The sequence below is a fragment of the Grus americana genome, chromosome 1 (genome assembly GCF_028858705.1).
Source record: "Grus americana isolate bGruAme1 chromosome 1, bGruAme1.mat, whole genome shotgun sequence".
Lineage (NCBI taxonomy): Eukaryota > Metazoa > Chordata > Aves > Gruiformes > Gruidae > Grus > Grus americana.
The window spans coordinates 40705746-40732185 of NC_072852.1; the positions used below are offsets into that span (position 1 = coordinate 40705746).

The 26440-nt window shown below is 40.2% G+C and overlaps 2 protein-coding genes across 6 annotated transcripts in view; both read right to left on the minus strand.

The window, feature by feature from the left end:
* PTPRB (protein tyrosine phosphatase receptor type B) overlaps positions 1-1188 on the minus strand; it is a 69705-nt gene extending 68517 nt beyond the window's left edge. For all 3 annotated transcript variants that reach the window (XM_054832727.1, XM_054832717.1, XM_054832707.1), the window contains exon 1: positions 1049-1188. In XM_054832727.1, the coding sequence (XP_054688702.1) occupies positions 1049-1103 (55 nt within the window). In that variant the 5' untranslated portion in view covers positions 1104-1188. The remainder of the gene's footprint in view (positions 1-1048) is intronic.
* Positions 1189-1856: 668 nt separating this feature from the next.
* The window catches only part of PTPRR (protein tyrosine phosphatase receptor type R), a 152003-nt gene continuing 127419 nt past the window's right edge, over positions 1857-26440 (minus strand). For 2 of the 3 annotated variants that reach the window (XM_054834320.1, XM_054834339.1), the window contains 6 exons: positions 24107-24186; positions 21765-21902; positions 14922-15032; positions 13573-13730; positions 9501-9614; positions 1857-3074 (listed from right to left, as the gene is read on the minus strand). In XM_054834320.1, coding sequence (XP_054690295.1) covers positions 2981-3074; positions 9501-9614; positions 13573-13730; positions 14922-15032; positions 21765-21902; positions 24107-24186 — 695 coding nt within the window. In that variant the 3' untranslated portion in view covers positions 1857-2980. The remainder of the gene's footprint in view (positions 3075-9500; positions 9615-13572; positions 13731-14921; positions 15033-21764; positions 21903-24106; positions 24187-26440) is intronic. The other variant, XM_054834329.1, reaches the window with a different exon arrangement.

The following is a 26440-nucleotide window of genomic DNA, read 5'->3' on the forward strand; positions in this document are numbered from 1 at the left end:
AAACTATTGCAGCACCTTGACCTTCATTATATATAAAACCAAAGAAAAAATTAAACTGGATATAAAAGAAATCCAAGAGCTATTAACTTGAAATACCAATTCTAAATATCCCACTCCCCCTGTTTGAAAACATACAGAGATCTACACGAGCTCTCCATCTTTTTTCGGTTTTCCGACACGATCCTTTTACAATATAATTTACTCCCTGCAAATTGTTTTAGTAAAACTCATAGTGTTTCTGAAGAAAACATACAAGAGGACATTCTCAAATCTGTGTGTCTCTCAGTGCCTGTGCCGGCCGTCACAAGAATGGAGGCTCTTTACTGATAGGAAGTACATCTATTTTACTGGATTTACTCCAACGCCTCTAGCTCTTAGTTTTGTGACCATCCTAATTCACATTAGATTAGCTCTTCATGCCACCACACTTAAAGATCAACACCAAACACTCAAACGAAGAGAACTACAACGCATTCATCAAAAAACCCCGAAGTTACCAACGCAAAATCCGTACTTGTTATAGAACACGGAACTGGCTATTTCAAATGCAGCCTCCCTGCCACATCTTGTTTAGGTTTTTCTCTTTTTATAATCTGTTACTCAGCATTTCATTAGTTACAAAGTGCTAAACCCAGCATGTGTGTTTATTTCCCCTGGTTGAGGTTTGTCATCCCCCTGTTCTTATAGACCTGGGTATTTTCTAACTAAGCATCACAGAAAGCTTCTGGTTCTGGAAGTTTCACAAAACAGGAATAAAAAATAGGAATCTCCCCTTGGAAGAGCTTGTCCCAAAGCTCACCTCCTGGATTGTCTAGCAGGAGATCTTCTTAAAAAGAAGAGGGTATCTCCAGCATAGAAGGAGACAGTTTATTTTCCTTTGGAAAGAAATCTAAACAGAACGGGCTACGTTGGCCCTGCCCCCCATTCCTCTTGCATGAACCCAAGCGAAGAAGTGACTCGGTTTTTCTAAGTCGCCAGCTGCCCCGGAGGGCTCTGCTCGGCAGCAGAAAGAGCAAAACGGTGGAGGGGAAGTGGGAGAGGCACTTACCTGAGAATGTCAAGGCAAGACAGGTAGAAACCAGGACGTGAAATAAAGAATCCATTTTCCCTCTAGCAACTCCCCATGCTTCTCTTAAAAAAACCCACCTCAGATAAGTGAAGCGAAGGCTAGGAAGGAAATGTGCCTTCACAGGGGGAAAAAGTCAGTGACGAGCACTTCCTTCTATTCAATTGTTTTGGGGAGTTTTACACCACTTTGTCCTTTCATATGATTCTTCAGAGTTTACTAGTTCCTTTATATTGGAAAAAATACAAGCAAAAGAGAGAGAGGTTTTTAAACACCCGGGGAACTAAAAGAGAGGATGTTGAATCTCTTTAGACTAGAAGTCTAAAAAAAAGGGTTTATACTTTTGTGCAATTTGTTGCCTGTGAAATATTACAAGTCTGCAGGTGACCTGGATGGTGCTAAATAAATATATACTGTATTATCCAAGGAACAAACACACATTTTTTGGTAACCACACATAATCGAGCAAAATCTTGATATTGATACTTCTAACTCCACAAGTTCTCAAAGCCAAGTGATGAGGGGGAGGAGAGGGGGAAGAGGACGAGGCAAGGCTCTGAAGTCTGCACTGGCTCTTACATAAACTACCCCCAAGGGATCGAGTGATGCTGTTTTCGCCTTCCCATCAGGTGATCCACCTTGCTCCATGTCAGTGGGAGATTGCCTGTGTCCTCTGGATTGGCTCTCCAGTGGTCCGAAGCCATGGTGGAGGCTAACCACCCTGTTTATGGGGGTACAAGAGTGTGTGGTGCATTAACTACTCTAGGCAAGAATAGAGACTTCAGTAAATATTTTATATCAAGTGTAATTTATTAGCAGTATGAAGCAAAGTCAACATCACTGCATTAAAAACTCGTTATACCCTGTAAACAGACCTCCCAGTGCTGTAAGTCAAAATGCCAACTTTGCATTTCTCTTAAAAACAAACTCTTACTGAACAGTAAAGGAAACAGTCATAGCAGCATTTTCTTTCTCGTACAACCTGTAGTGGAACAGTTCATATCACTGAAGGCATCTATCTCTTACTGAAAGAGATAGAGCAGATAAACAACATAAGCAAAAAATCCCGTATTAATAAAAGACAGACAAATATTTAAAATCCTTACCATTTAATATATGCTACAAAGTTTCTTTTAAAAGTAAAATGACTTACACAATTTACAAATACACCGGATTCGGGTCTGTAGCAGAAGCATGTTCTAAGACAATCAACAGTACAGGGTAAATACATACATACTGAATAACAGACATTGTGCTCTGCAACTGCTCTGTAAGACCTACAGTAAATACACATTTAATAGTTAATAGTATGAAGAACATATATTTCCATATAAAATATTAACTGCTTTTGAATATTTTCAAAAACAAGACTTTTTTTTTTATTATCTCATCTTCTTGTTTTTAATCCATAATTGAACACTTGCAATTTTAGCAGCAAGAATATTATGTGGCCAAGAAACAAGCTCACCACATAATCAGTAATAGCACTTTACAGTACAGTTGACAGTCCATTCACAAGACAGTTTGCAAACGTTAAAGCATTTATACACTTGATAAACATTTCTTCTGTGGAAGTTCCAATGTCCATCCGACTGCAGCAGTAGCACATACATACATTCCATATGGCAGATATCAGTATTACAGAATTAAACCCACCTTTAGATATATACGTGAAATCCATGTGTAGTTTCAGTATGGTACCTTCTTTATAAATCATTTTTGGGAAGCTCACAATACATTCATATACAGTAAGGGTCCAGCAATCTCTATACTTTGCCAAACCGTCCACAATCCTTTCAGAAGTTGGCCTCAAAGCCACTCTTCCCACTGCAGTAAACTCCTTGAAGAAGCTGCTGGTAGGTAATGAAAGAAATTACCTCAAGAGACTGACATTCGGTTTTACCCTCCTTGGCTTCACTGGACAGCTTCTGCAGAAAGTCTGCTTTCATACAGACTCAGTGCATGGTGCACAAATTCATACTGTTCGCTGGTCTGAACCATTCCACCCCTGAAAAGGAAACGCATCAGAATGAAATCTTATTTCTGAAGAATGCAACAACCTCCAGTACCTGTCAGCCAGATAATACAACCACCAGATAATACAAGCCCTTTTCTCCCTTTTTGACTTAGAATTTGCTTAAGTAAATGGGAGATTTGCCAGAGCAGAAGTACTTTCTTCATAACTTACACCATCCAGCACATGCCCAGCATGAACTACCATTCTCGATTTCATCAGGGTAAGAACTAGAGAGGAAAACATCTGGCATCTACATTGTTATAACCTCCATTTCAAATTCAAAACTTTCATAGAGAATTTTGCTCAGTCACTTGGCCAAGGAAGGCCAGATACATGGGCACAGCATTACTACTGATGGAGAAAGGGAGTATTCAGAATCTGGCCTTCCATTTTTGTCCTTTACTAAAAATGTAACCTTTGGTGACCCTCAGATTGCCTGTGCAGAGAACAGCTCTTCCTGTCCTCTTTCTAACGCCTACAATGCATCCTGTCTGAACAGCAGCCACCTAAGAAATTTTACAGCAGTGACTCATTTCAGCACCAACAATACAAAAGAGTTTCACTTGACCATAAAAAGGACTAGTTACAGCCAGCTTGGATTAGATGCCTACATTTAATACATTCACCTGACAACAATCCCTTTCTCAGGTCTAAGTATCACGATCAAGTCCCATATCTCCAGTGCCAATTGCAGTGTGCTAGGAAGGGGATGATGTCCTACAGGAGGCGGGTGTGATATTTAGTAAGAGTGGTACCATTGAGCTCTGAAATTAAACTGACCTTCTTTCCAACAGTACTTTCCAGGTCTCACTTCTCATGGAGTGAAGCCTCAAGTCTACTTAATTCCACTTTTATGATCTTATTTGCCAGGGTATTCAAAGCTACCTACTCTGCTTCTACAACCAAGCCTGCAGTTCATCCTCAGCGTACCCTGGAGCAGCTAGTTACCTTTGGGGGGATGAACGAGTAAATGGCCTTAGTGGGAAGACATCAAGATGCGTATTGTATTTGGCTTCAGCTAGATCTTCATTGGAACAATCAAATTTGTGAGCGATTTGGATCCAGAGCAATATCGAAGCCAGGCATCTTACAGGAGAAGGTCTGACAAACCCTCTTGCGATCCCTTCAGACACCCTAGCAACAAAAGGGTCTACTGATATACAAAGCTGTATGAAAAATGGTAAAACTGCCTCAACAAGTATTGTCTTTTAGTATTAGAGAACATTATCTACAACCATAAGGTTCTTTTATTTACCTTGGTGCTACTGGATGGTTAAATGGCTGTGGCAGGAAAACCATAATTAAAATAATACCTACTTCTTTAAGCAAGCGACCAGCTGTCTGTGCTCCTCCAGTGAGCTCAGGCAACTGTAGAACACCTTTTAGTAAGCTGCGTGTCTATTATGACACACTATTCCTAGGAATTAAACCACAGGCCCTTAAATGGTCCCATCCAGTGCAAAATGCAGCAGCCTCTTAGCTTTGCCAACAAAGACATCCACAAATTCATAACTCTTGGCTGCCTACTGCCTTCAGCTGCTCTCCTCTGTGCCTGTCCCCTGCCTGGAGATCCAGTGAGACTCTAAAAGTGACAGAAGGGCTTTGCTCTGGTCCTCTGTACTGCCTAGCCTCCTTCCTTCCTCCTCACTGCCGCGTCCTGCCCAGCCCACGCAGCCCCTTCCCAGCCAGCTTCCCTCCCTGTCACCCCCATCAATGTTCTCCCAAGATTTTCTCCAGGGGAGTGCGTTTCCCAGGTTAGATCCGCTGTGTGGAAGGGGTGGAGGAAGGGAACATATCCAAGGAGAAGGACTTGGCAGGAAGGGTAGGTTAAAACAAGTTTGGCTGCATTAGTCTGTGGGGGAGATCCTTGCTCCTTCCTCTTCGGTGCTGAAGTAACATACAAAATCCCCAAGTAACACACAAAAACCCCAGGCACGTATAAGCCTGGCTGGGGCTGAGCTCAGCGCTACCACATTTGCCCTGTGCCAGCAACCATAATTGAGATGTTATGATGCTTCTGAACCCTGTATGGGCAAACATCCCTGTTAGCTTAGGGGCACCTGAGTCTTATACAGACATTCAGACAACTTGGCCTTGTCAGTGCTATTATACACAGGATTCTTAGAATCATAGAATCATAGAATGGTTTGGGTTGGAAGGGATCTTAAAGATCACCTAGTTCCAACCTCCCCTGCCATGGGCAGGGACACCCTCCACTAGACCAGGCTGCCCAAAGCCCCATCCAGCCTGGCCTTGAACACTTCCAGGGAGGGGGCATCCACAACCTCTCTGGGCAACCTGTTCCAGTGCCTCACCACCCTCACAGTAAAGAATTTCTTCCTAACATCTAATCTATATCTACCCTCTTTTAGTTTAAAACCATTATCACTTGTCTTGTCACTTAAAGGCCCTGGTAAAAAGCCTTTCTCTTTCTTACAAGCCCCCTTTATATATCTGAAGGCTGCTCTAAGGTCTCCCTGGAGCCTTCTCTTCTCCAGGCTGAACAGCCCCAACTCTCTCAGCCTGTCCTCACAGGAGAGGTGCTCCAGCCCTCTGATCAGCTTTGTGGCCTCCTCTGGACTCGCTCCAACAGCTCCATGTCTCTCTCCTGTGCTGGGACCCCCAGAGCTGGATGCAGTACTCCAGGTGGGGTCTCACAAGAGCAGAGTAGAGGGGCAGGATCACCTCCCTCGACCTGCTGGTCACGCCTCTTTTGATGCAGCCCAGGACACGGTTGGCTTTCTGGGCTGCAAGCGCACACTGCCGGCTCATGTCCAATTTTTCATCTACCAATATCCCCAAGTCCTTCTCCTCTTTGTTCTTGTGCAAGGCTCACATTTAACAGCAAGGCATTATCTGTAACCCTAAGACATCAGTTTGTGCAAAAGGCTGTGTGGAAGAGCGTTTCAGGAGGAAATCTGCTCAAGGAGGGAGGTTTCCTCTCCCGTGTCCCTAGTGCCCAGAAGGGATGTACCCACAGCTACGGCACCTCCGGGTGTGCAGCCTTCGTCCTCTGCCAGCCCACACTGCCAGCTCTTCTGCAAGCTGCTGGGCTGTCTGCTGCTTTGAGATTCTCTGGGGTGGTGCTCAGAAGAAACAGCCCCTGGTATCCTGAGGGCTCAGGGACCATGACCAGCTCTGTCTGGGCAGCCATGGGGGAGGGAAGGGTCTTATACCCTGCCCTCTGGCTTGCTGCTAGTGCAGCTGGATGCAGTCTGCTCCAGAATGAATGTGGTGCAGGGTTTGGGATAATTTTTTTTAACCTGAGGTGATTAGTCAAAACACTTAAACAATGAATTGACGCACACTGGAAACTCTTTTCATCCTGTCTGAGGAGCCAAGAGCAAAGTTATCGGACGTCATTCCGAGAATGTGCCTTTAAGGTTAAGAATGTGCAAAGTTTCTCGATATCACAGTAAGTCTTGAAGATGCCTCACATCAAACATTTCCTGTTTCTGTTGCAGAACATAAAAAATGAACTGGGGGGAAAAGTAAGCTGGGCAGACCTGTGGGTCTGTCTTTCTATGAATCCACACCGAGCATGGCTGTATCTCCATCCTGGGTCAAGATTTTGAGTAGATAGTCCATTTCCTCATGTTAGCTCAGCACAGATGATTACTGCCAGATCCGTTCACCACTTAACTTACACTGAAGAGCTAAGAAGAAAGTGGCACCTGGACATACCTTTCCTAGGAAGAGCTCTCTCCTGTCCAGTTCCCTGTTGGAGCTCTATTTTAAACCCTGCTTCCAGAGGGGCTACAGATTAATTAATCAATCTATTTTTCAGCATAACTTTTTGCCACCACCTGCAATTTGGCTGGATGCTTATTTAGTTCTCACTGAGTGTGCTGGGCAATGAGAATGCTTTGGTAAATCACTACAGCATCACTCCGAATCCCTCAAGCACAGCTCTCTCTTCTTCTCTCCTGTTGCTCAATTCACTTTGGTAGAAATTTGGCCATGGGCCCATGTGACAAAAAGTTCACACACAAGTGGATACCATCACGTATGTTCGTTCCATCAGTAGGTCTGTGTTTGGATAATGCAGCTCTGAGCATGAGCAAGCCTGGCTGGGATCCTAGTGGAGATGAAGTATCAGAGATGAAATATTCAGTGTACCTCTTGGGCAGGTTTCTGTCTCCCAGGTGGTCAGATAAAACCATCCTTTTCTGCTGAACTCTCTTTTTGTTTTGTTTTGTTTTGTTTTGTGAGGACAATCTGATGTACAAAGAATAAATTGTAGCTCAGCTGCTGGCCAGCATTGTGAGGAAGATGGCCTCATCTCTATTCCTGCTCTGCTCCTGGTTGCACTCCATTGCTAACGTTGACCACGCTGGTAACTGAAACGCAACACAGCTATGGCCAAAGCCAGCACTTGCAGCCACATCTAGTGGGACATTAAGTTCATTTTGCCAGCTTCGTGCCATGTGTAGACCCTATCTCACATGTCACCTGCCAATAACCACCACATCACGACTGGGTCATTGGGGAAGCTAGTCTCATGGAGCTTTGTCCATGTAACAGTGATACTTGGCCACTTTATGAACTTGTGATATGGTTGGGCTGGCAGTGGCTACTGTAGTCTTAGGGGCTGCTAGGCTCTGCCTAAGCAATCCTTGCTATAAACTGACTGCCAGGTGAGTGACGTCTGTTCTGCAGTATAGCCAATTGGAAAAAGGAAAGAAAAAGAGTTTTTGGTTACTGAGTTTTGTCCAGAAAAATGTCTTTAAAAATTAAAATACAGATATACTTTTTTGTCTCAGGCAATGCCTGAGAATATGAAGAGCTGAGGCACCTTAAGCAAGATCTCTGGAGTCTATTTATATAGTCTGAAACTAAAAAAAATATGGAAACGTGCAAGTTGCAAGACTTAACAATTTTTATAATAAGCTTTGTGTCACTGAGATTGCTGTTATGAATGTTTATATTTGGGTCAGATTTTCATTCTCTTTCCAAGTTTATCTAGGATACTAATACATATAAGAAAGTTCATTAGTCAGATACACTCGACGAAGTTGTGTTGTCAGTTATAATGCTGAAAATTTGGATTATTTTTTTCTATGACATAAAAAAAGATGTAGCTGAGACCAGAGTTTGCTTCCACTTCTCTATAGTGGAGTGTAAAAGCAATAAGAAAAAGGTTCTCTTACAATAGAAATACTAAAATGGAGGAGAACACTACAAACCTTTTTCAATAAGATGAACAGATAATCAGAACGGAGTGCTGGAAATTTGGAGCTGATAATTTAAAACAGAGTAAGCATTTTTCCCTCAGCTCTTCCATCTTTTTTGTTGCTGAGATTTTTAGGTCAGGAAGTCCCCTTGGAGAATTTTACACTCCAAGTGGCTCATGTTGCCCTGTAAGGATCACATTACAATCTCTAGTATGATGAAGGCATGTGGGAAGAGAAGGCAGAGGAGATGATCCGTAAACACGGTCAACTATATGAATTCTGGTCCTTCTGCAATTCGTGATTCCACTGTCTTTCAGAGCTCTTTAGAACACGAAAATCCTGCATTGTCCCTTTGACCTAAGCTCTTTTTCAGCATTTGCAGCCTTATGAGTTGTTAAGATACTTGCAAGGAGATTATATGACCTGGTACCTACAGCAGGAGAGGAACGAGACTTTTCTATTCTTGGTGCAGCCCTGTTTATTTACTTTATACAAAATCCTGTTTCCCCGAGTAGAATAAGAAAGAAAAGTACAACCAAACCAACAGCTTCCATTGTGCACAATACCCACATCCTCCTTTCCAACACAAATCTCTCTTCAGCCATGGTTTCACAAAACAAAGCACTCTGCAACAATGCTGGCTTACAGTGTTTCTGCTCCCAAGCTGTGAATTCAATCAGGGAATTGATCTGACTTAAGAACATTCTGAAACAAATGCCTTGCTATTTTCTTAAGCTGGGTAGTTGGCCAATCCAATTCAAAAGGACCCCCAGCACAGCTGAGGGAATAGCAACAGCACCAGATTTGGCTCTCTCCTCTGCGTAAAGAAACTACACACTGAGTGAGCCTGGATGTCCCTGTCAACCCACGCTCAAAGACAATCCCTTGCCTCCAGATGGCCCCGTCTCTTGTGTCCTAGCAGGATGCTGCAGACAGCAGAAAGCTCCAGGAGGGGAAAAGAGAAGTGCCAAGTGCCCAGCAGCCATAGGGTTGCCACCTCAGGAGAATTTCATTCTCCAGTTTCACCCAGAAAACAATATTCCTTACTCAGGATCTAAATACAAATGTTACTTCGAATATTCAGCTAATGCTGTCATAAGAGTCAGCAAAAGTGATGGCAGCCACTTCGTGTAAAGCAACGTTCAACTGTGAAAAGGTTTTCAGAGTCATTACTGAATCATGACTGATCATTACGGAACCATTTCAGAATCATTGACTGACTTATGGTTCTTCTAGAACTCACCTATCCACTCGTAGCTGGCAGACAATGCTCAATGCATCTACAACTCCCTCTTCTTTCAACTGCTGGCAACCAATGGCCGTGGCAATAAAACATCCAGTTCTTCCTATACCAGCACTGAAAAGAAGGCAAAATTTAATAGGTGAACAGAGTTCACAGATGAAAGGATTAAGTGGAAAACACTAAATAGATATGAAAACACAAAAAATATGAAACATGAAATTGCTGGAACCAACATGGCTCTAGCATGGTTCCTGGGTGCATGACTAGCAAGGGTAACTTCTCAGCTCACTTTAGAGAAATGAAAGGGTGCACTGTTCCAGTAGTCCAGTTGTTGTGGGTAATTTGTGAGGCTTACACGTTTCCAGTTTGCACACAAGTGTATGGTAAGAAAAACTATCTCCATTAGCACCACAAAGTCCAAATATTCTCTGGCGCAGTCCAGATGATGGAGATATGCACTGAGCTGGAGGAAAAGCCCACCTAAAGGCAAAAGTCAGCAGGGCTTTATGTTTGAAGCCCTCAAAGTATACAGGGGTTTTGCTAACCATACCTCTAACCATTAAAGTAAAAAGGATCTAGAAGCATGCTGATGAAGTTAATGCCCTCTCATGTGATTCTGCAGCGGGGGGAAGGATTTAGTGTTGTAACTCTCCAGGTTTTCTTGGTGCCTGCTTGGAAACAGCCATTTTGGCATTATTTTTACTCCCTGGGCCTCCAAAACTTTTAAGAATCTCTGCTCCACTCTGTTTCTTGCTTAAGTAATATGGAATTCAGTGCAGCTCGTCCCTGTCATGCCGCACGGCAGGAAAATGTGAGGAAAATAGTTAAAATATGGAGTCAGGGGTCCAGATCTCCATACCTGGCTTTATAGTAAATACTTAAGCACCAACATTTGGTGCCGTGCTTTCTTCATCTCTGGGTATGAACGCTACCTGCCTCATAAGAGCACTGCGAGAGTTATTTAAATTAATGTCAGGAAGAATATGTTGAGTGTCTCAGATAGAAGCTCGATATATCTGAGTGCAAAGTGTTACCAGGAGTACGTCCATTTGCTACAGCTGAAACAAATCACAACCTACTCCCCACGGAATGAAAGCTAGGAGTGTTTTAGAGACTCAAGAGCCCTCCCATCCGGAAGTGAAAACTTCCAAGAGGACTCAGCAAATTAAATATACGAGGATGTCTAAGCCAACCATGAGGGGATAGCGAGATGTAAAACTGGCAGTGTAAGAAAGGATTGAGTGAGCTGAAGATCCTGAGTTGACAGCCTGTCTCCTTGGATATCGATATCTATGAGATAAATGTATCCAAATGGAGAAGGACGTAGTTTATAAAGAGGAATTTGGAGAAAACAATCTAATGCACACCCCCATTCTCTTCCTCAAATATTTTGAAACCCTTAAAAGCGGGGCTAACAAGTTTAAACAATTCAGACGTAAGTGAAGTTGGCTATAATGAAGGGTTCGGGTTTTTCCCTTTTTTGGGGGTGGATTAAGTGTTCTTGGACAAGTTCTTAATATGTATTAAACAAAGACTAGGGTTTTCTAATGCATTTTCTTCCTCAGCTCAGGCGTGCCAGTCCTATCATATTACATAGCTTTATTTCAGACAGTGCAAGATAAAAATGACATTGTTCTTCATTTGCCTGACATTTCTTTCCCGGTATATCTGGAAAATTTGGAGAGCTACTTACTTTGAAGTATTTTCAAGCCTCCAAACCTGGGTCGTTTGGGTTTTTTTTAATATATATCTATATATCTATTTTTCCATATTTTTTTTTAGGAGTTTAAGATGTAGTAGCTTATTCGTAATGACTGTGGTCTGTTAATTGGGAGTGTGGAATATTGGAATATTATGATTTCAGGATTAAGAGATGCAGGCAGTATGCTTTTTATAGAACATGTTCATGCACTAGCTGATGAGGAAAGAAAACCAGAAATTTCCAGCAATAACTATAAATGTGTCAAGTTTCTGAGCATGAAAATGTTATCCCTTATTCTCATTTAAGAAATTCTTACAAGTCCTCCAGTATGCCAAATTGCTGGTTCTTCATTGTGATCCAGATTATGGGCAACTTGGTTTCACTGACTAAATGGGGCTAAATTAGTTTTACATTTGCAGAATATAATTCTGTGTTGTTATTCTTCCTTATTGATTCAATTTAAATAAAAAAAAATCTTTTCCCTCTATATTTGAAATCCCTCAATTAAAATTTGTATTTGATCCCAGACCACCTAGTTGCCATTAAACCCAAACTTATTTTAATGTACTATCTACTTATCCAAAGGCCAGATTAAGGAGATATTTTCCATAATTACCACATGCTTTCAATGAGTGACATGAGAGAGGAAACATGTACCTTTCCAGCGAATGCTACTATAAAGATTGGTAAGAATTTAAAACTTACTTTCTTTGGAAATCTGTGTCCTTGGTGTGTGTGTAATCAGCTCTGCTGATTTCAAGGACCAAAATAAATGTTTACTCTTTTTCCTACACTTTTGCAGAATAGGAACTACTTTGCTAAAATAAGTCAAGTCTATCTTATACCCTGAATCCTGAAAGGGCTCATCACTGAAGTGTGTAAGACAGCACCCTGTGCTCATAGGCTACAAGAATACACGTGCAAAAAACTGAATTATTTTTTTTCCACTTGTATAATATTAAGAAATTATTAAAGCATTTCTGCCTTCAGATTAAGGATCATTGTTTGAGTGTACACTGTAATGTTTCTCTGGAAATAACAGAATTGTGCATTTGTATGTGAGGTCCACATATAAAGTGTATACAGGCTCTCTAAGACCTGGATGACCTCAGCTGCAACTCAAATTAAAAGGGAAGAAACTATCTGACTGGAAAATGGAGTGTGAGTGAGTTTATCCATTTTGTAGACCATAGAGTAGTGAGTGTATAGATAGCTGAGTTATCACTGAAGAACTATTAATTTTAACCACAACTGAGATCACACCTGGGTCTTTAACCATGAATAAATTACAGTTCATGATTACAGACCTAGCTGTCATATCACCTCAGAAAGACACCCTGTTCTTCTGAAGACCTTCAGTACTGAAGATCCTCTCTGGAAAAATGGAACTCTCAATAGCCATCCACAGATTTGTGGATTATTTAGGGAAACTACAATTCCTGATAAAAACAGCTGCATAAAATTTGGGAAAGTTCCTTATTCATCACATTCTGGTTTTACAAAATGATGGGTGGTTCAAATCTGGCTTCCATTTCTCTAAATCTCCTAAGTATGGAGTTGAAAAGAAGTGGTTCAAGATGAAAAGTTCTGGTTTTGATGTACTTCTAGGGACAAAAAGTACTATCCCAACTGTAAGAGATGTATCATCACAGTTATGAGACAAAGCAAGTAAGGAAAGATTGATTTAATTTTTTTTTTTCTGTGTTGCTTCTCCTACTTCTTTCCACCAATATAATGAATCCAGTACTACTTCCTACTACTTAAATTGCAACATGAAGCAATGAATCAATATAATGCAATAAAATGGAATTCAATTAGAATTATTAGAAGGACTTTTTCTGGTTCATTATAATTTGTGTGAATAACACCCTGCTCTTGAGTACTGAATAACACTTTGCTCTTGAGTATCAAACCAACTGCTGTTGTGAAAACGTTCACAAATTTTAGTACTGATGTGTTTTGCTCTCCAAATTTGTACCTGATGTCTGCTATTCAAAATTGTCTTGCTTTACAACATTTTAGCCAACCAGTCACATGGCATTGCATCTAACTTAGGTTTGTAATTATGCAACAAGACTAAAAAGAAAGCAAATATTGAATAAGAAACAGAAAATTAATAATTTTTCCAGCTGGTCCTTCAAAACCAGAGTTCATTAGCATCAATGGAGAACGGTTCAGAAACAATTTGCTAGCAACAAGGGAATTCTCTCAAATCCTCAAACACGAACTGAAAAAGTCAATTAGCATGAAGAGGATCTGGGGATTTTTACTCTTCCCCAAATACGTTCTTTGTTTAGGAGAAGAACTGTTTGATGTGATTTGCTGTGGCCTTGCTTTGGGCAGTCATTTCAGAGAAGGATTGCAAATTACCTGCAGTGCACAATGACAGGCCCTCTGCCAGGTGATTCCACCCTGTCCTCTTCTACGTCCAGCATGAGCTGCAGCAGAGGCTGAGCGCTGTCGGGGGTCTTGTGGTCCGGCCAGGACGTGTACCAGTAGTGTTTCACACTCTGGGACTGACTCCCTTGCTGAAAAGAACATGAAGATTTTATATGCACACTTGTGGTGAACAATTCTTTTTTTATTTCTCTCAATGTTATGGTAAAAAGACAGTAAAAACATTGAGAGATTTAACAACTTTTTTTTTTATTAGACTCGGAGGATGCAATTGCCGGGAACAGGCATGCTTCTAGGGCCAAAGTTGTGAGAAGGGTTTGTGCACCTGAAAACTTAGCTGTTTTTCCAGCTATGTAAGTTCTGCTCTGTCCATCTGACTACTGACTTGCTGACTGTGTTGTCAACTGGGAATTGTCAGAGGTCTCTGTTAGATCAGCAATAAGATCTAGAGAGATTAGCTCAATCTGCGCTTCTGAATCTCCGAATTATTATATATTTCTTCTCCCTTTTAAGGACATTCTCATAAGAGTCTGATACTAAAATTACAAGAGTATTCAAGTCCAAGGTGCAGAAGAACTGCCCTTCTAGGTTAATCAAACATCCCAGTTTGTCCAGTTACTCCTTCCAACAGAGGCTGCTACCACTTACTTCAACAAGCAGAGGGGATAAATGTGGACTAGAGTAATTTGTGTTGGACGATATGACTTCTGCCCACGTCTCGCTGCCTCTGCTGAAACACCAAAAAAATTTTCTCAATTCATTATTTATCGTAATGCTCTGTCAGGAGCAGCAGATGATGCAATCCGATAGAATCTAAGTGTAATATGGCGAGTAACTTACAAGAGGACCATCTGCCTGTGTATTTTGCACAGTTAATGCTTAGTCATTAGGCTTCATTAGCATGAAGCTTTCCTTATATACTCCTTATATTTTTAGCTTCTCAAATGGGCTATAGATGCACTCAGCACACAACATGAGCAGCGTATCTTTTTCTGAATAACGCTATGCTAGTTCTTGCATTAACTAAAATCCCTTTACATCGCCTTGGCAATGCTAAAAAGGCCTCGAAGCAAATGTAATTCAGGAGAGTGAAACTTGCGCTCTTTTTGAAGCCCTTTTTTATTGCCAGGGTGATACAAAGCAGCAATACAATAACTATTCCACCGGTTTGGTCTCAATTATACCTTGCAGCTGTGAGCTTCATAGCTCAGTTACTCCTCCTGTAAGAAATTATGCCTTTTAAAGAAAAAACACTTTAACTTCATTTAACATTAAAAAATAAAAAAGATTAGGAACAATGCTTCTCAGATGCAGATTGTTACCTTTATTGTAAGCTGACGGACAGTATAGTTCTCGCATTCTTGCACACTGTTAACAAGGACTTCAACCTTCCCATAGATTCCTCTTTTTTCTGGCCAATAGAGCACGCATTTCTGGAAAGCAAACATCAGTGGTCGTCAACAAACTGGATCCTGGAGCCATATTCATATCTAATTTTTACACAGAATATATTTGTCTGGAAAGTTCAGATGAATTCAACTGAGGTGTTACTCATGACAGAAGCATTCCTGAATAAGATACTGTAGGCTTCTTAAGGAGTGACTTAGGCCTGATTTTCAGGATCAGAGTTGGTCAAATATGGATCTCTGCCACCGAACACTTTGAACAGCTGTCTTTATTCTTAAAAGCTCAATGAAGTTCAGTGGAAGGAATTATTTTACATGTGCAAAATTTTTTTCTAGAACATTCTTTAATTCATAGAACTAGGTTTATAAAGTTTACTCTTTCCAAATGGGAGACATTCAGAATTTGCCCTCTCCTTGCAAGACTTTTTATCGTCTTTACTCTCCTGAGACCTTATAAAACAAGGCATGTAAATGTGCCCTTAGATCTTACTGAATTCAGAGGGACTTAACGTGCATGTTAAAGTATTTTGCAGAATCTGAGTTGTCTACTATATAACTTACTGGAAATGAATGTTAAAAAAATCCATCAGTCTTGCTACAGCTACACAAAATTATATACAGAATTCTTAATGACTCAGTAGTGTTATACTATTTCAGCAATGTATCTGACAAGCATCTACTAGAAAGGAGATGAAGAAATAGTTTTTACAATATGAACCATTTAATTTTTCCCCTGCAATAGTTTGCTTACCTTCAAGTCAACTGCAACTTCATATTAATTTCCATTAAACTATCTCTATAGTCTACCTGAAAGCAAATATCCCTGTTGTATAAATACTTCTCTAAAAATAGATGCTTATTACCTTAATAGTGCAAGGTGTTTGAAAGCCACATTTTCTGAAATAATGCTGGCCAATCTGACTTGTTCATTAAATAAAAAAAAAAACCCAAACCTAACAATCAAAGAAAACCTTCTTTTTAATAGCCAATACACAGGTTAAAAAAAAAAAAAAAAAAAAAAAAAGACCAAGAGACCAGACAGTTCTACAATAATAGGAATCCCAGAAAGAACTTGTTTGTATTTCCTCCCAAACTCTTGCTGAAGAAACTGGTATATATTTAGACAGTAGCCTACATTACTCAGCAAAATTGAACAATTACTTTAATATAATTAATTGCCATAAAGCATAAGTCCCAGTAAATCCTGCTAAAAATGATCCAGAAGAAACTATCAGTGAAATGCAAGGCTTTACCACCAGGTGTGATCTTTAAGCTGCTACTCCACTTGATAACCCAATAGCTGATAGAACCAAATCATCTCTGCTGCATAAATACTTTTCTAAAAATAGATGCTCATTACCTTAATAGTGTAAGGTGTGTGAAAGCCACGTTTTCTGAAATAATGCTGGCCAATCTGACCGTTTTCGTTCAAATCCTGTCTTTTGCAGAATTACTCGAACATCCTAAATTTGCTGTCTCCCCGAAGACATCAAGAATCGCAATAAAATACTCAGAAATTTGTACGAAAAAAAGCGTTCACAAGTTCCACAGTCCCCCCATGTGACACATAGGGCTACTATCATGCGACAGATCTGCGATTCATGCCCCTCCCTGGGAGTGTAATTTTCAGCACTAATATGGGAAAAAGAGAAGTCTAAATACACAATTGTACCCTGACAATCAACAATAGTTGAGTCAACCCCTGAGACTTCTTGATAAATGCGAGCATGCGACGCTCACTACAAAGCCTTCAGGCACTCCAGAAGAGTGTTTTTCTTGACTCTTTCCCAGAACTGAAATTGGCAACTTGCGCTGGGTAGACAATGAAATGGGGCTGTTCATTAAAATAACTTTCATTTAACAGTCCGTCTGCATTTAGTGAGATACAATGGATTATTTTTAACACAGTCTCCGTGCATCTTTTTTAAATACTCTTTGTTACTGCTTTAAAAAATAGCCTTGAAAATAGAGCTGGGATCAGCTGGTTCAGGCACTTCTTAGAAGACAGATATTTGGGGAAATGAGCAGGTTTTTGAAAGTTAATTGTAATAAAGGGATAAAGATGAAGATGGAAGGGATAAACATATCTGACATACAGAAAATAACACAGAAAATCCCAGGAGCATTGGCAAAAAAGAGTAAATTGCCTCAAGCTATTGCTTGAACCTCAGAACAAATTCCTCTGGTCTCAGGAAGATACATTTTAAATCTGTTCACAATCTAAACACAGTGGTTAAGAAGGGTGCTCTAGCCTCATGTCTGTAATCAGTAAAAGCTGATCACCTGCACCATGTATCAGAAAAAAGGAAGAATTCACTTGTTCTTGTCATCTTGTTTGTCCTTCTCCACTTGTCGTGCTGGTCCTGATTTTGTTCCTTGCTGTTCTTTCAGGCTGCATAGTTTCCCTTTCAGCATATTCATCTATTAGAGCACTTTCTAAATAGGTCACATATTTTGTGAGCTTGGGGTTGAACATGCAATCTTCTATGTAGTCAGCAAACATATAACAGCCATGAGCAGGATATTTTAAAAGATGCTTAAGCTAAAAAAAAAAAAAAAAAAAAAGAAAAGAAAAGAAATCCTAACTAACTTGCATGCCAGCCAAAAGCCTGGGAGTCTTCTTACTTTCATGTGGAAAATCTCATCTTTCTGCCATCTTTCAAATTACCCTCTTGGTTTCATTTCCATTGGTTAGCGTTTTGCTAATAAAGGATTATTTATTTCTGATCTAGTGCCTGACCTTTTTTTTTTTTTTAAAAAAAAATAACCCCACAACATTCCCTGACCCGAACAGGAAGTTTATACAAGAAACAGTATCTCACATGGCCTTTAATTGATTTCAGCCTTTGTCCTTCCCCTGTGACAGGGCTGCAGCCTTAGGCTCCCTCCATCGCTGTCCCGTCTCCTTGCGGGCCCCACCCCAGGCTTCCTGGGACGGCTCCTGAGGTGGATCTCCATAACCGAGTAGGGTCTGGCCCTGCCTCGGACTGGGGCTGGCACCTGCTATTTGCCGCGGTCGGTCTGTGCTCAGGAGCAGAGGCTTTTTTAACTTGCCAGAAAGTGCTCCTATTGCAGCCTGGTCCCCCAGACAATTCTGCTGAATGGAGGAAGGCGCTCTCAGCTGCCGGGTTATTTACTTGATTTACTTTCCCTGGATTCGGACCCTGAACAAAATTGCTTTAACAAGTCTCAAATATTTGTGAAGTTGCTTCACTTCAGCTCTACTTCTTCTTCTTTATTTTTCCATATAGCTATGCCAACCAATTTACATATTAAATGTCCCAATAACCAGGCCAACACGCAACAGTAATGAATAATTACAACAAAGCTTTGATTCCAGAATCCCTTTTTACTCCTGCCCTCTATTTACTGTCACTACTAACTCAAGCATGAGAGGCAGACTTTAAGACGGTTTGCAGGATTTGTCTTCATATACTAAAATCCTCTAAGTTAGGACCAAATCTTCTTAAGTTTTTCCTAAACCTAAGACATATCTATGGTGCCAATACTCAACTAATAAGTAATCTTCAAAGAGGCTTATGCGAATTCTGCAAAAGGTAGGATTTCTGAATTCCAAAATCTACTTTGCTATGTGTAGACAAGAGTGTCTAAAGACCAACTGAGGGAAAAAATGTTATGTGAAAAATATTATGAGCTTTAAATAGTGAGTAAACAAGATTGTCCTAGATAATTACTGACAACAAGATTTACATTAGACACCAAGATTTACATTATCGGAGTTGCATGAACACCCATTGTTTAATGCATCTGTCAGTACTAGACCTTTCTTGCTAGTATTTTCTAAAGGCAAACAAAGTGTGTATTATCTATGGAATACATAGCATAACTTCAAAAACCAGCTGATAATACAGAAGTCTATAAACTTCTCTATAAAATTATATAGAAGTCTATAAAATTCTTACATGCCACATTTTTGTCTGATTCCCATTGTGCAGTTGTCTTGACTAAACTGTCAGTAATATCTAAAGTTTATATGTCCCTTGTGGATAAAACTTTGTAAGATCATGTCCTAAAATTTTACTACAGAATTAGAGATGGTCACCTTCAGTGGGTGATGTATCTCATTCTGGGGGATGGATCACCCTCTGGAGGTGACTACTGCTCTTCAGTGACCAGGGAGGGTACCTAAATCATTAGGTGAGATGTGTTTTTCCTCATATTAACTCTAAAATTATAGCCCAGAATTCCAAGTTTCTCATTATTTATTCAGGCAGAAGTTCCTTTGTTGTGCACTTTCCTTGCACAGGTAGATTTCCAATCTGTTCAGTCATTGTGTAGCTTTTAGGACAGGTTTTACAGATTCTGCTTAGAATTTTCATAGCTCCCGTAGTTCCTTCAGCATTATTCTTGCTTAAAAATCAATCTCCTTTTTTTATCAGACTTCAAAATGAAAAAGAAAGAAAACCCAATAATTTAATACTCCACATTTTTTTCATACAGCTGAAATGAACATTTTGCTTGGTGCTCTACTTTCATATTATATGTTCATATAGCTTACAGAAACTGTTACAGGAGAGTCTTAACCATTTTTTCATCTCATGAAAGGAACTAACTCTCTAAAACCCCTTTTGTTTGTCATCATTTCACACAATTCCTATTGTTATTGCAAATTCATCACATCGGTATATTGAACTAGGGCACTAATGTCCCAAATAATTTTACTTATGCTAAATAAATGAATTTATTGTCGAGATTATAATTTTTCATGTGTCTGTCATTTGAGAGTTCCCTCATTACATGCTAATTTACAGACTATAATACATTATAGCTGAAATGGAGGCTGACTGATGTTATACCAACCGAGGAATGGGTCTTACACCTGAGAGTCAGCTTTATTTGTGCAGGGGTGGATGTGGACGAGTGGATGAGTATGCTTTTAAATATGAAGATATTTGTATATGTATATATTGCAGATGTACCTCCTTGAAAATGATGGAAACAAAGCAGACCACAGAAAAGAGAGAATATCGAGTGCTATTATGCTAAATAACATCTGCTCTTGCCTTCTCTGCAGAGACCAAGTACTTCAACAGTGAAGTTAATACGCTGAGCATAGCCATTAGCTAAGCTGTTTTCTTTTCAATAGCAAGCAAGGTTTCAGGAGGAACCCGGTAATGGTGTGGGAGAGTTCCTAAGGTTTCTAGACAGGGCAGGACAGCTTGTGCAAACACAGCCTCTCTTTATAGCCTGGGAACGATTTGAGATTCCCCACCCTTTCTATTAGGAGGAAATTACCACTGCCAGGCCACAACAATGCGGATAAACACCAGCGCCTAGAGCCTGCGTAACTCAGGTAAACACAGGGCTTCCTGACATGATGGAAACCACTGGGCACTTCTTTCAAGTCATTCTTATTACACAGTGTCAGATGTGAGTGTTTAAACAGTCAGCATTTCCTCAGTGAAATACTTATTCTTTCGGCCAGTTAGGCTGGGGTAAGTTTTCTCTGTTTTCAGGAGTAATCTCTTTAATGTAGGCTTCTGGACACTTGTTTGAACAGTCTAGAGCAACATGGCACCTGGTTTGGAAATATGTCTTGGGATATTTTACAGGACCAAACTACTTTTTACACACAGGTTTCTTGAAATCCACTGGATTGTAAAGCAAGTTCATATTAGAAGCCCAGACTCACGGTGACAAAGAGCGAAGCAGTGGTCAAGTGTGGAAGAAAGAAGAGTATGTCTACTGAGTCCACATTTAAATGGAGCAGTGAGTTTGAGCCCTGGGAATACACTCAAGTTCTTGGTCCCTTGATCACTCAGACTGGGAACTTTGCCTGAATAAACTCTGTTTGTCTATTATCACATGCATCTGAGTTTGAAGGGCAGGAGTGTGAGTGGAGCAGGGGTAATATAACCCTGGTGCTTGCCTGGCATGGTGCTGACTCTTGGTTGAGGCACCTACCTGGAGCTGGGAATTGCTACCAAGTCTAGCAGTTTGGACACAAGAAAGAAGTCAAACTCCTTTCTGTCTGTCTGTCTCTTGTCCACAAGCCCTCTCAACCATTTCTTTAACATTCAAACTTCCAAAACAGAGCTTTGTGTTGGCCCTCTGCATGGGAGAGTGATTTTCGTTCCTAATGTCTGGCAGTCACAAATATGGACTCTGGCACTATCAAAGAAAGCCTGGCAACAATTTACATGAATACTAAATAAAGCTATTAAAGATGTAGTTGGGAATCAATCCAAAAGTCACACAATGTATAACAGGCAATTAGATGGCCATTAGCGATTAAAATGGAATTGTCATCTCTACTTGGTACTAAGGTAAAGAGCCATGTATTTCCATTCTGGGTAAGTCCCTCCAAGGTATTGGCACATGTGAGCCCAAACTATATTTCTGAGATGGTCCAGAAGATTTCTAATATCTGGAATGGATTCAAAATCTGCAATTATAGCAAAGTGCACACTTCAACCATGTCAGGAAACCTCTAATCATAACATAACAGAAAGTAACAAGAAGTACAGAGGTGACCAACAGATAAATGAGGTGTTTCTTAAAAAGTTATGAACCCAACAGCACATATCTAGAAAACGGAATTCCTTCTTGCCTTTTTTAAATACATCTTTTATGATTGCTATGCAATTGCAGCTGGTGTATTTGGCTACCCCAGCATTACTTTTCACATTGCCCATTACCAGAGTATTTAAGAGCTGGTGATCCACTAGCTTCTTTCCATATCCATTTCTACAGTATGCAGCCATTGGAATAATTTCGCAGTTTGGCTAGTTGTCATACCTCATTTTTTTCTTTCAGCTTTGTGATCATAACGATGACAGGGCTGTCTTCTTGCCAAACCATCTGCCAGAAATCATTCACGGTATTAATCATGGGTCCCTGAGTTGCAATGAAAGCTTTCTCTTTACCTCCATATCCCTGGTTTAGAAACAGACACAAAAGCATTTACTTTAAATTCACGTGGTAAACCAAAATTGCAGGTCAATGTTCTAAAAGAGCAGAAAAAGGAATCTGGAATTAAAAAAAACCCCAAATGTTATTTGAACTGAAAGCAGGTATGACTAAAAGTAGAGCAGATCAGAAAATTTTCAGTAGAACAGTTTTTCCTCTGGAAATTACTGATTTGATGGACTGAAATGGTCCTGAGAATACATCAATTGCTCTCACATTTCCCTGTTTACTTGGCTTCTTCTAGCTTACTCTGTTCTCCAAGTTGTTGAGGCTTGCCATCATCCAGTGGTACTTTAATCCAGGTTTTATATTGCTGCAGTGTTTACAAGATAGTTTACAGTCAACAAGCCACAGGGAAAAAAAAAGAGAACTATAAAACTGATTTCTACGAAGATTCATGACAGGAAAAAAGATTTAAAATACATGAATGCTTGTGGAGTCAAAGATTGTTCTGCATCTTTGCAAAGGGAGAAGTGTCTGTAAGAGACCTTATAGGAGGAACAGTATATCAATACAGGGAGTCCCAAGACACATAACTGTATAGGAGGTTGAAAAAAGATCAGGTAAACAGTGGGAAGCAGAAGGGAGGGAAAGGCAAGAAGAAATGGGAAAAAAACAAGAGATCGCCTTCTTATTTTTTGAGTGAGAAGGAGAACTTGTGAATTTGTGCAGTGACGGGGTGCCCGACAGTAATGCAGATCAGGAGAGCCTGGCAATGTCGGAAGGGCGCGAGTGGATGGAGAATGGCTGGAGTGGTGCTGAAGCCCCTAGCCATGGGTCTTCCTTTTGGGTGCCTTTCTCCCTGAGAGCTGTTAGTCACTGTGTGAACCAATGGGACAGATCCCCAGCTGGTATAAACAGTCCTCCTGCTACTCACCTCTCTGCCCGAACATACTTTGTCCAAGACCACTGTGTCAGGATCCCAGCGAGCCTAATGATATTGCATATATGGATGTGGCATTTCATTTCATCACTGGGTTGGATTTTTTCTGCAGTTGCTGACAATTCAACCAATGTTAGCAACAGAGGAAACCACCGTATGTTGGTCTGAAGGGTGGTGGCAGGGGGAAAAGGGAGATCTCAGGGGACTCAAAACATGGCCTGGCTGATGGAATTGTTGCTCTCCAAAGAGAACCGCTCTGCTTAGTTACATGGTGATGTCTTTCATGCAAAGCACTGAAAGAACAGGAGGCAAAGCGAGGCAGGGCAAGGGGCATCAGGGATGTGTATGTATATATTCATGTACTGTTATTTAAATAGGCAACATCACCGTAGAGCTCTGGGGCTCAATTTCAGTTGCACTATTACAGTCATTCCAGCTGAGGACCTGGTGCATAACTCTATTCTAAGCCTACATTTAATTTTGCGGGTAGAGGACTATATGCCTAAAACATGACTGAAGTACTTTCCGAGTAGTCTATTCAGCACACACTTTGCCACGAGTTCAAGAAGGCTGTGTGTGTGTGTGTGAGATCAAGGATTATAACATAACTGACACATAGAAATACTGCTTATCCACAGTGTTCATGCTGGTAAAGTCTTTGTATCATGTAACCATTCAATATAGGGAGTAAATATGTGAACGAGTACGTGTGCTGGTGCACATGTGTATATTTAACACATCTGTTTGTGCTCCTTTTCACAAACTTGTTACAGCATTTATTTAATTACTTAACTGATGATTTCAGGATTATCAATTGACATAGTTATGCATGAAAAAAACTCATTACTACTGAATTTGTTTGTGGATGACTGCAACAAGCAACCATGCAGCTTATATTGCAGTTGACTCTGATCTTTTCTTTACCAACATACTGGTATCTCTGTCACTACTAAAAGTAGCCGTATTTTCATTACTATAAGGCAGTAGGACAATATTAAATGTTAAATACTGGAGTAAACAGAAATTGTAATACATGTGTTTCTTAATGTTTTTAATAAACTATTTGATAAAATGTTTTTCTTACTGCAACCATTTTAGTACATTCATGGTTACGTGGTCTTTGTTACAAACAGCTTATGAAACTATTTCTATGACACAGACAAAAAGATTAGGATTTATCAATGAAGATGGGTAGGAATAAAATGAGTGGCACCTTGGCAAAATCAGCTATTCATGTGGAAAATCAAATATTGTCTCAAAAGCACATGAAGAGTGTACGTTTACTTACCCTAATGTAGTTAGCATTTATGTAGGTACTCAAGGAGTCAGATGGATTTTTTGGTTTCAAATACACTCTGCTTAGAGGATCTAAGAGCACAAGGAAGATGGAAATTGAAAAGAAAACCCATAATTAGAAGATTTCTATAGAGAATCAAAGACTTGTTGAAGAAAATAATCTACTATTATTTGGGGTTGACAAGCACTAAAGCATTTTGCATGAAATTCTTCCCTCTGCAAAGGATTATCACGTGTAACTGAAGTACATCTATAGTGCACAACGCTGGGCTCTGTAGGAGTATCTCAGCAAGCGGTGGACATCAAAGCAAAGCTATCAGGTCCAGGCAATGGTCAGCAAGGTCTAGCCTGCCTGTGTCGAGTATCAAGCTGACCTCCCAGACTGCCTCTGAAACCTGTGTTGTATCATTGTACGATGCTGGATAATTACACCAAGTCCTTTGGATTCAACTTTGATCTTTGCCTGAAGCTGTACTGTTCCAATGAGTACAGTTGGATTTAAATTAAGAAAAGCTCCCTCTACCTGAGATGAAATCAGGTATGTGTTTTTATACCAATTTAAGTTCACTGTAAGGGTCTGGACTTGTAATCCATATCCTTCCCTTAATCCTGTGTTCTCATCTGACACAATTTGTGACTATTCATGTGTACTAGACTGGAGACACAATGCCAAAATACAGGAACATTTTCCTTCATGCTCTTCTATCCTTCACTGTCTTGGATGATCTAGAATGGAGTAGGGGCCAGTTCTGTTGAGTATAGAGCTGGGGGTTACTAAATTCCTCCTGCAAAGGAAATTTTTGCTTGCTCATTTGTGATAATGTGATCCCCCATGTATTACCCTTTTGAAATTAAAGCCAGCAAATTCTCAATTACACAGCATAACAGAAAGGGATAAGAAGGGGAGGGAGGTGCCTAAGTTGTGGCTGTCCAGGGGCACACTTTGATTTTCTTCACAACTTTCTGAAAAAATATTCTACTGTTAAAAAAAATGATAAAGAAATATTTCTGTACTGAAAAAAAAATATTTTCTTCTGGCAATTTGCTTAATTAATTAGAATCATCACCTTTTGACAGTATACACCTATTGGTTTGGAAATAGTCTCTGGATAGTTGCTTTGCTGGGTGCAATCTAGGCAATGTGTTCAAAGATACATATGTGGATGCTGACCTGGAGAGTGGTAAGGAAACACTTTGTTACGTGGCCTTGCTGTTAATATATAATAAATATATAATTGATGTACATATGCTGTAGCAAAACTTGGTGTTTTCAGAGTTGCTTTTAGATTTCTTTTGTGACTTTTCATCCTGTTCCTAGGAACAAGATAAAACATTTGCAAATCAAAGGAAGAGGAGGGATGATCCCAAACATACTTTATGTTCTTTTCGCACCGGAGGTCACAGGAGCATCTTGGACAGGAGTGGAGCCTTTGCAGGACGCAGGCTTGTGTTTTGAAAGTATGTTCCTTAAAATGTGCAAATGCAGGCATGACTTCTAGTTCAAAGCCTGCGCATAGAAGTCTTGTCCTCTGCGTTAATAGCACAGCATGAACCCTAGGTAGCTTGTGCTAAAAATCTCTTTGTACTGGCTTTCCCAACTTTTTGACTTAGAGGTTGTTTTTTTTTTTTCTCTTTAACAATATGAGGACAGGAAACCTCTCATTCCTTTTCAGCACAGAGTGATTATTAGCCATTTCCACAAATGCCTCGGGCTACGTGGCCTTGAAAAAACACCCGCTTCCTTTAGCTCACACAATGCCTCTGATTCTGGTGTAGCTTGACCCCTACCTTAAAAAACCTCTTCCAAGCAGACTCAACATCCAGTTTAATTACCATGCCTTGGGATAAATCCCTCTGTTACTAAGGAGAACCTAAATCAGTTTCACAGTTTCTGAGACTTCCTTCCAACTCCAATCAACTAAACAAACACTGCTGCTGAATGGGAATCTTTTATAAATTAATAGTCCTGATCAGTTACGAAATAGGTGAGTGCCGTAAACTCAGCTCTGAAAAAAGGAAAACCTGAGCGCTGCTAAAGATCCAGAGCCACTAAGCAATCATCAGACACAAATGGCAGTAATTAGCTTCCTCCTGAATGACAAATACCTTGGAGGTAATAATCTCTTCCTCAAGGATGGCAAAGTCTGAGAGTCTGAAGCTACAGCAGAAAGACACAGATGGTGGCTGCAAGGCTGAATTCATCAATGTTTGTAAAGCATCCTGAAACGCAGCAGAGCTGTTAAGTACTTATAATTACTAATAAAAAATGCCTCTTACAATTTTGACTGAGGCAAAATTACTGCTGTTTTCTTCCATGTATCTAGGA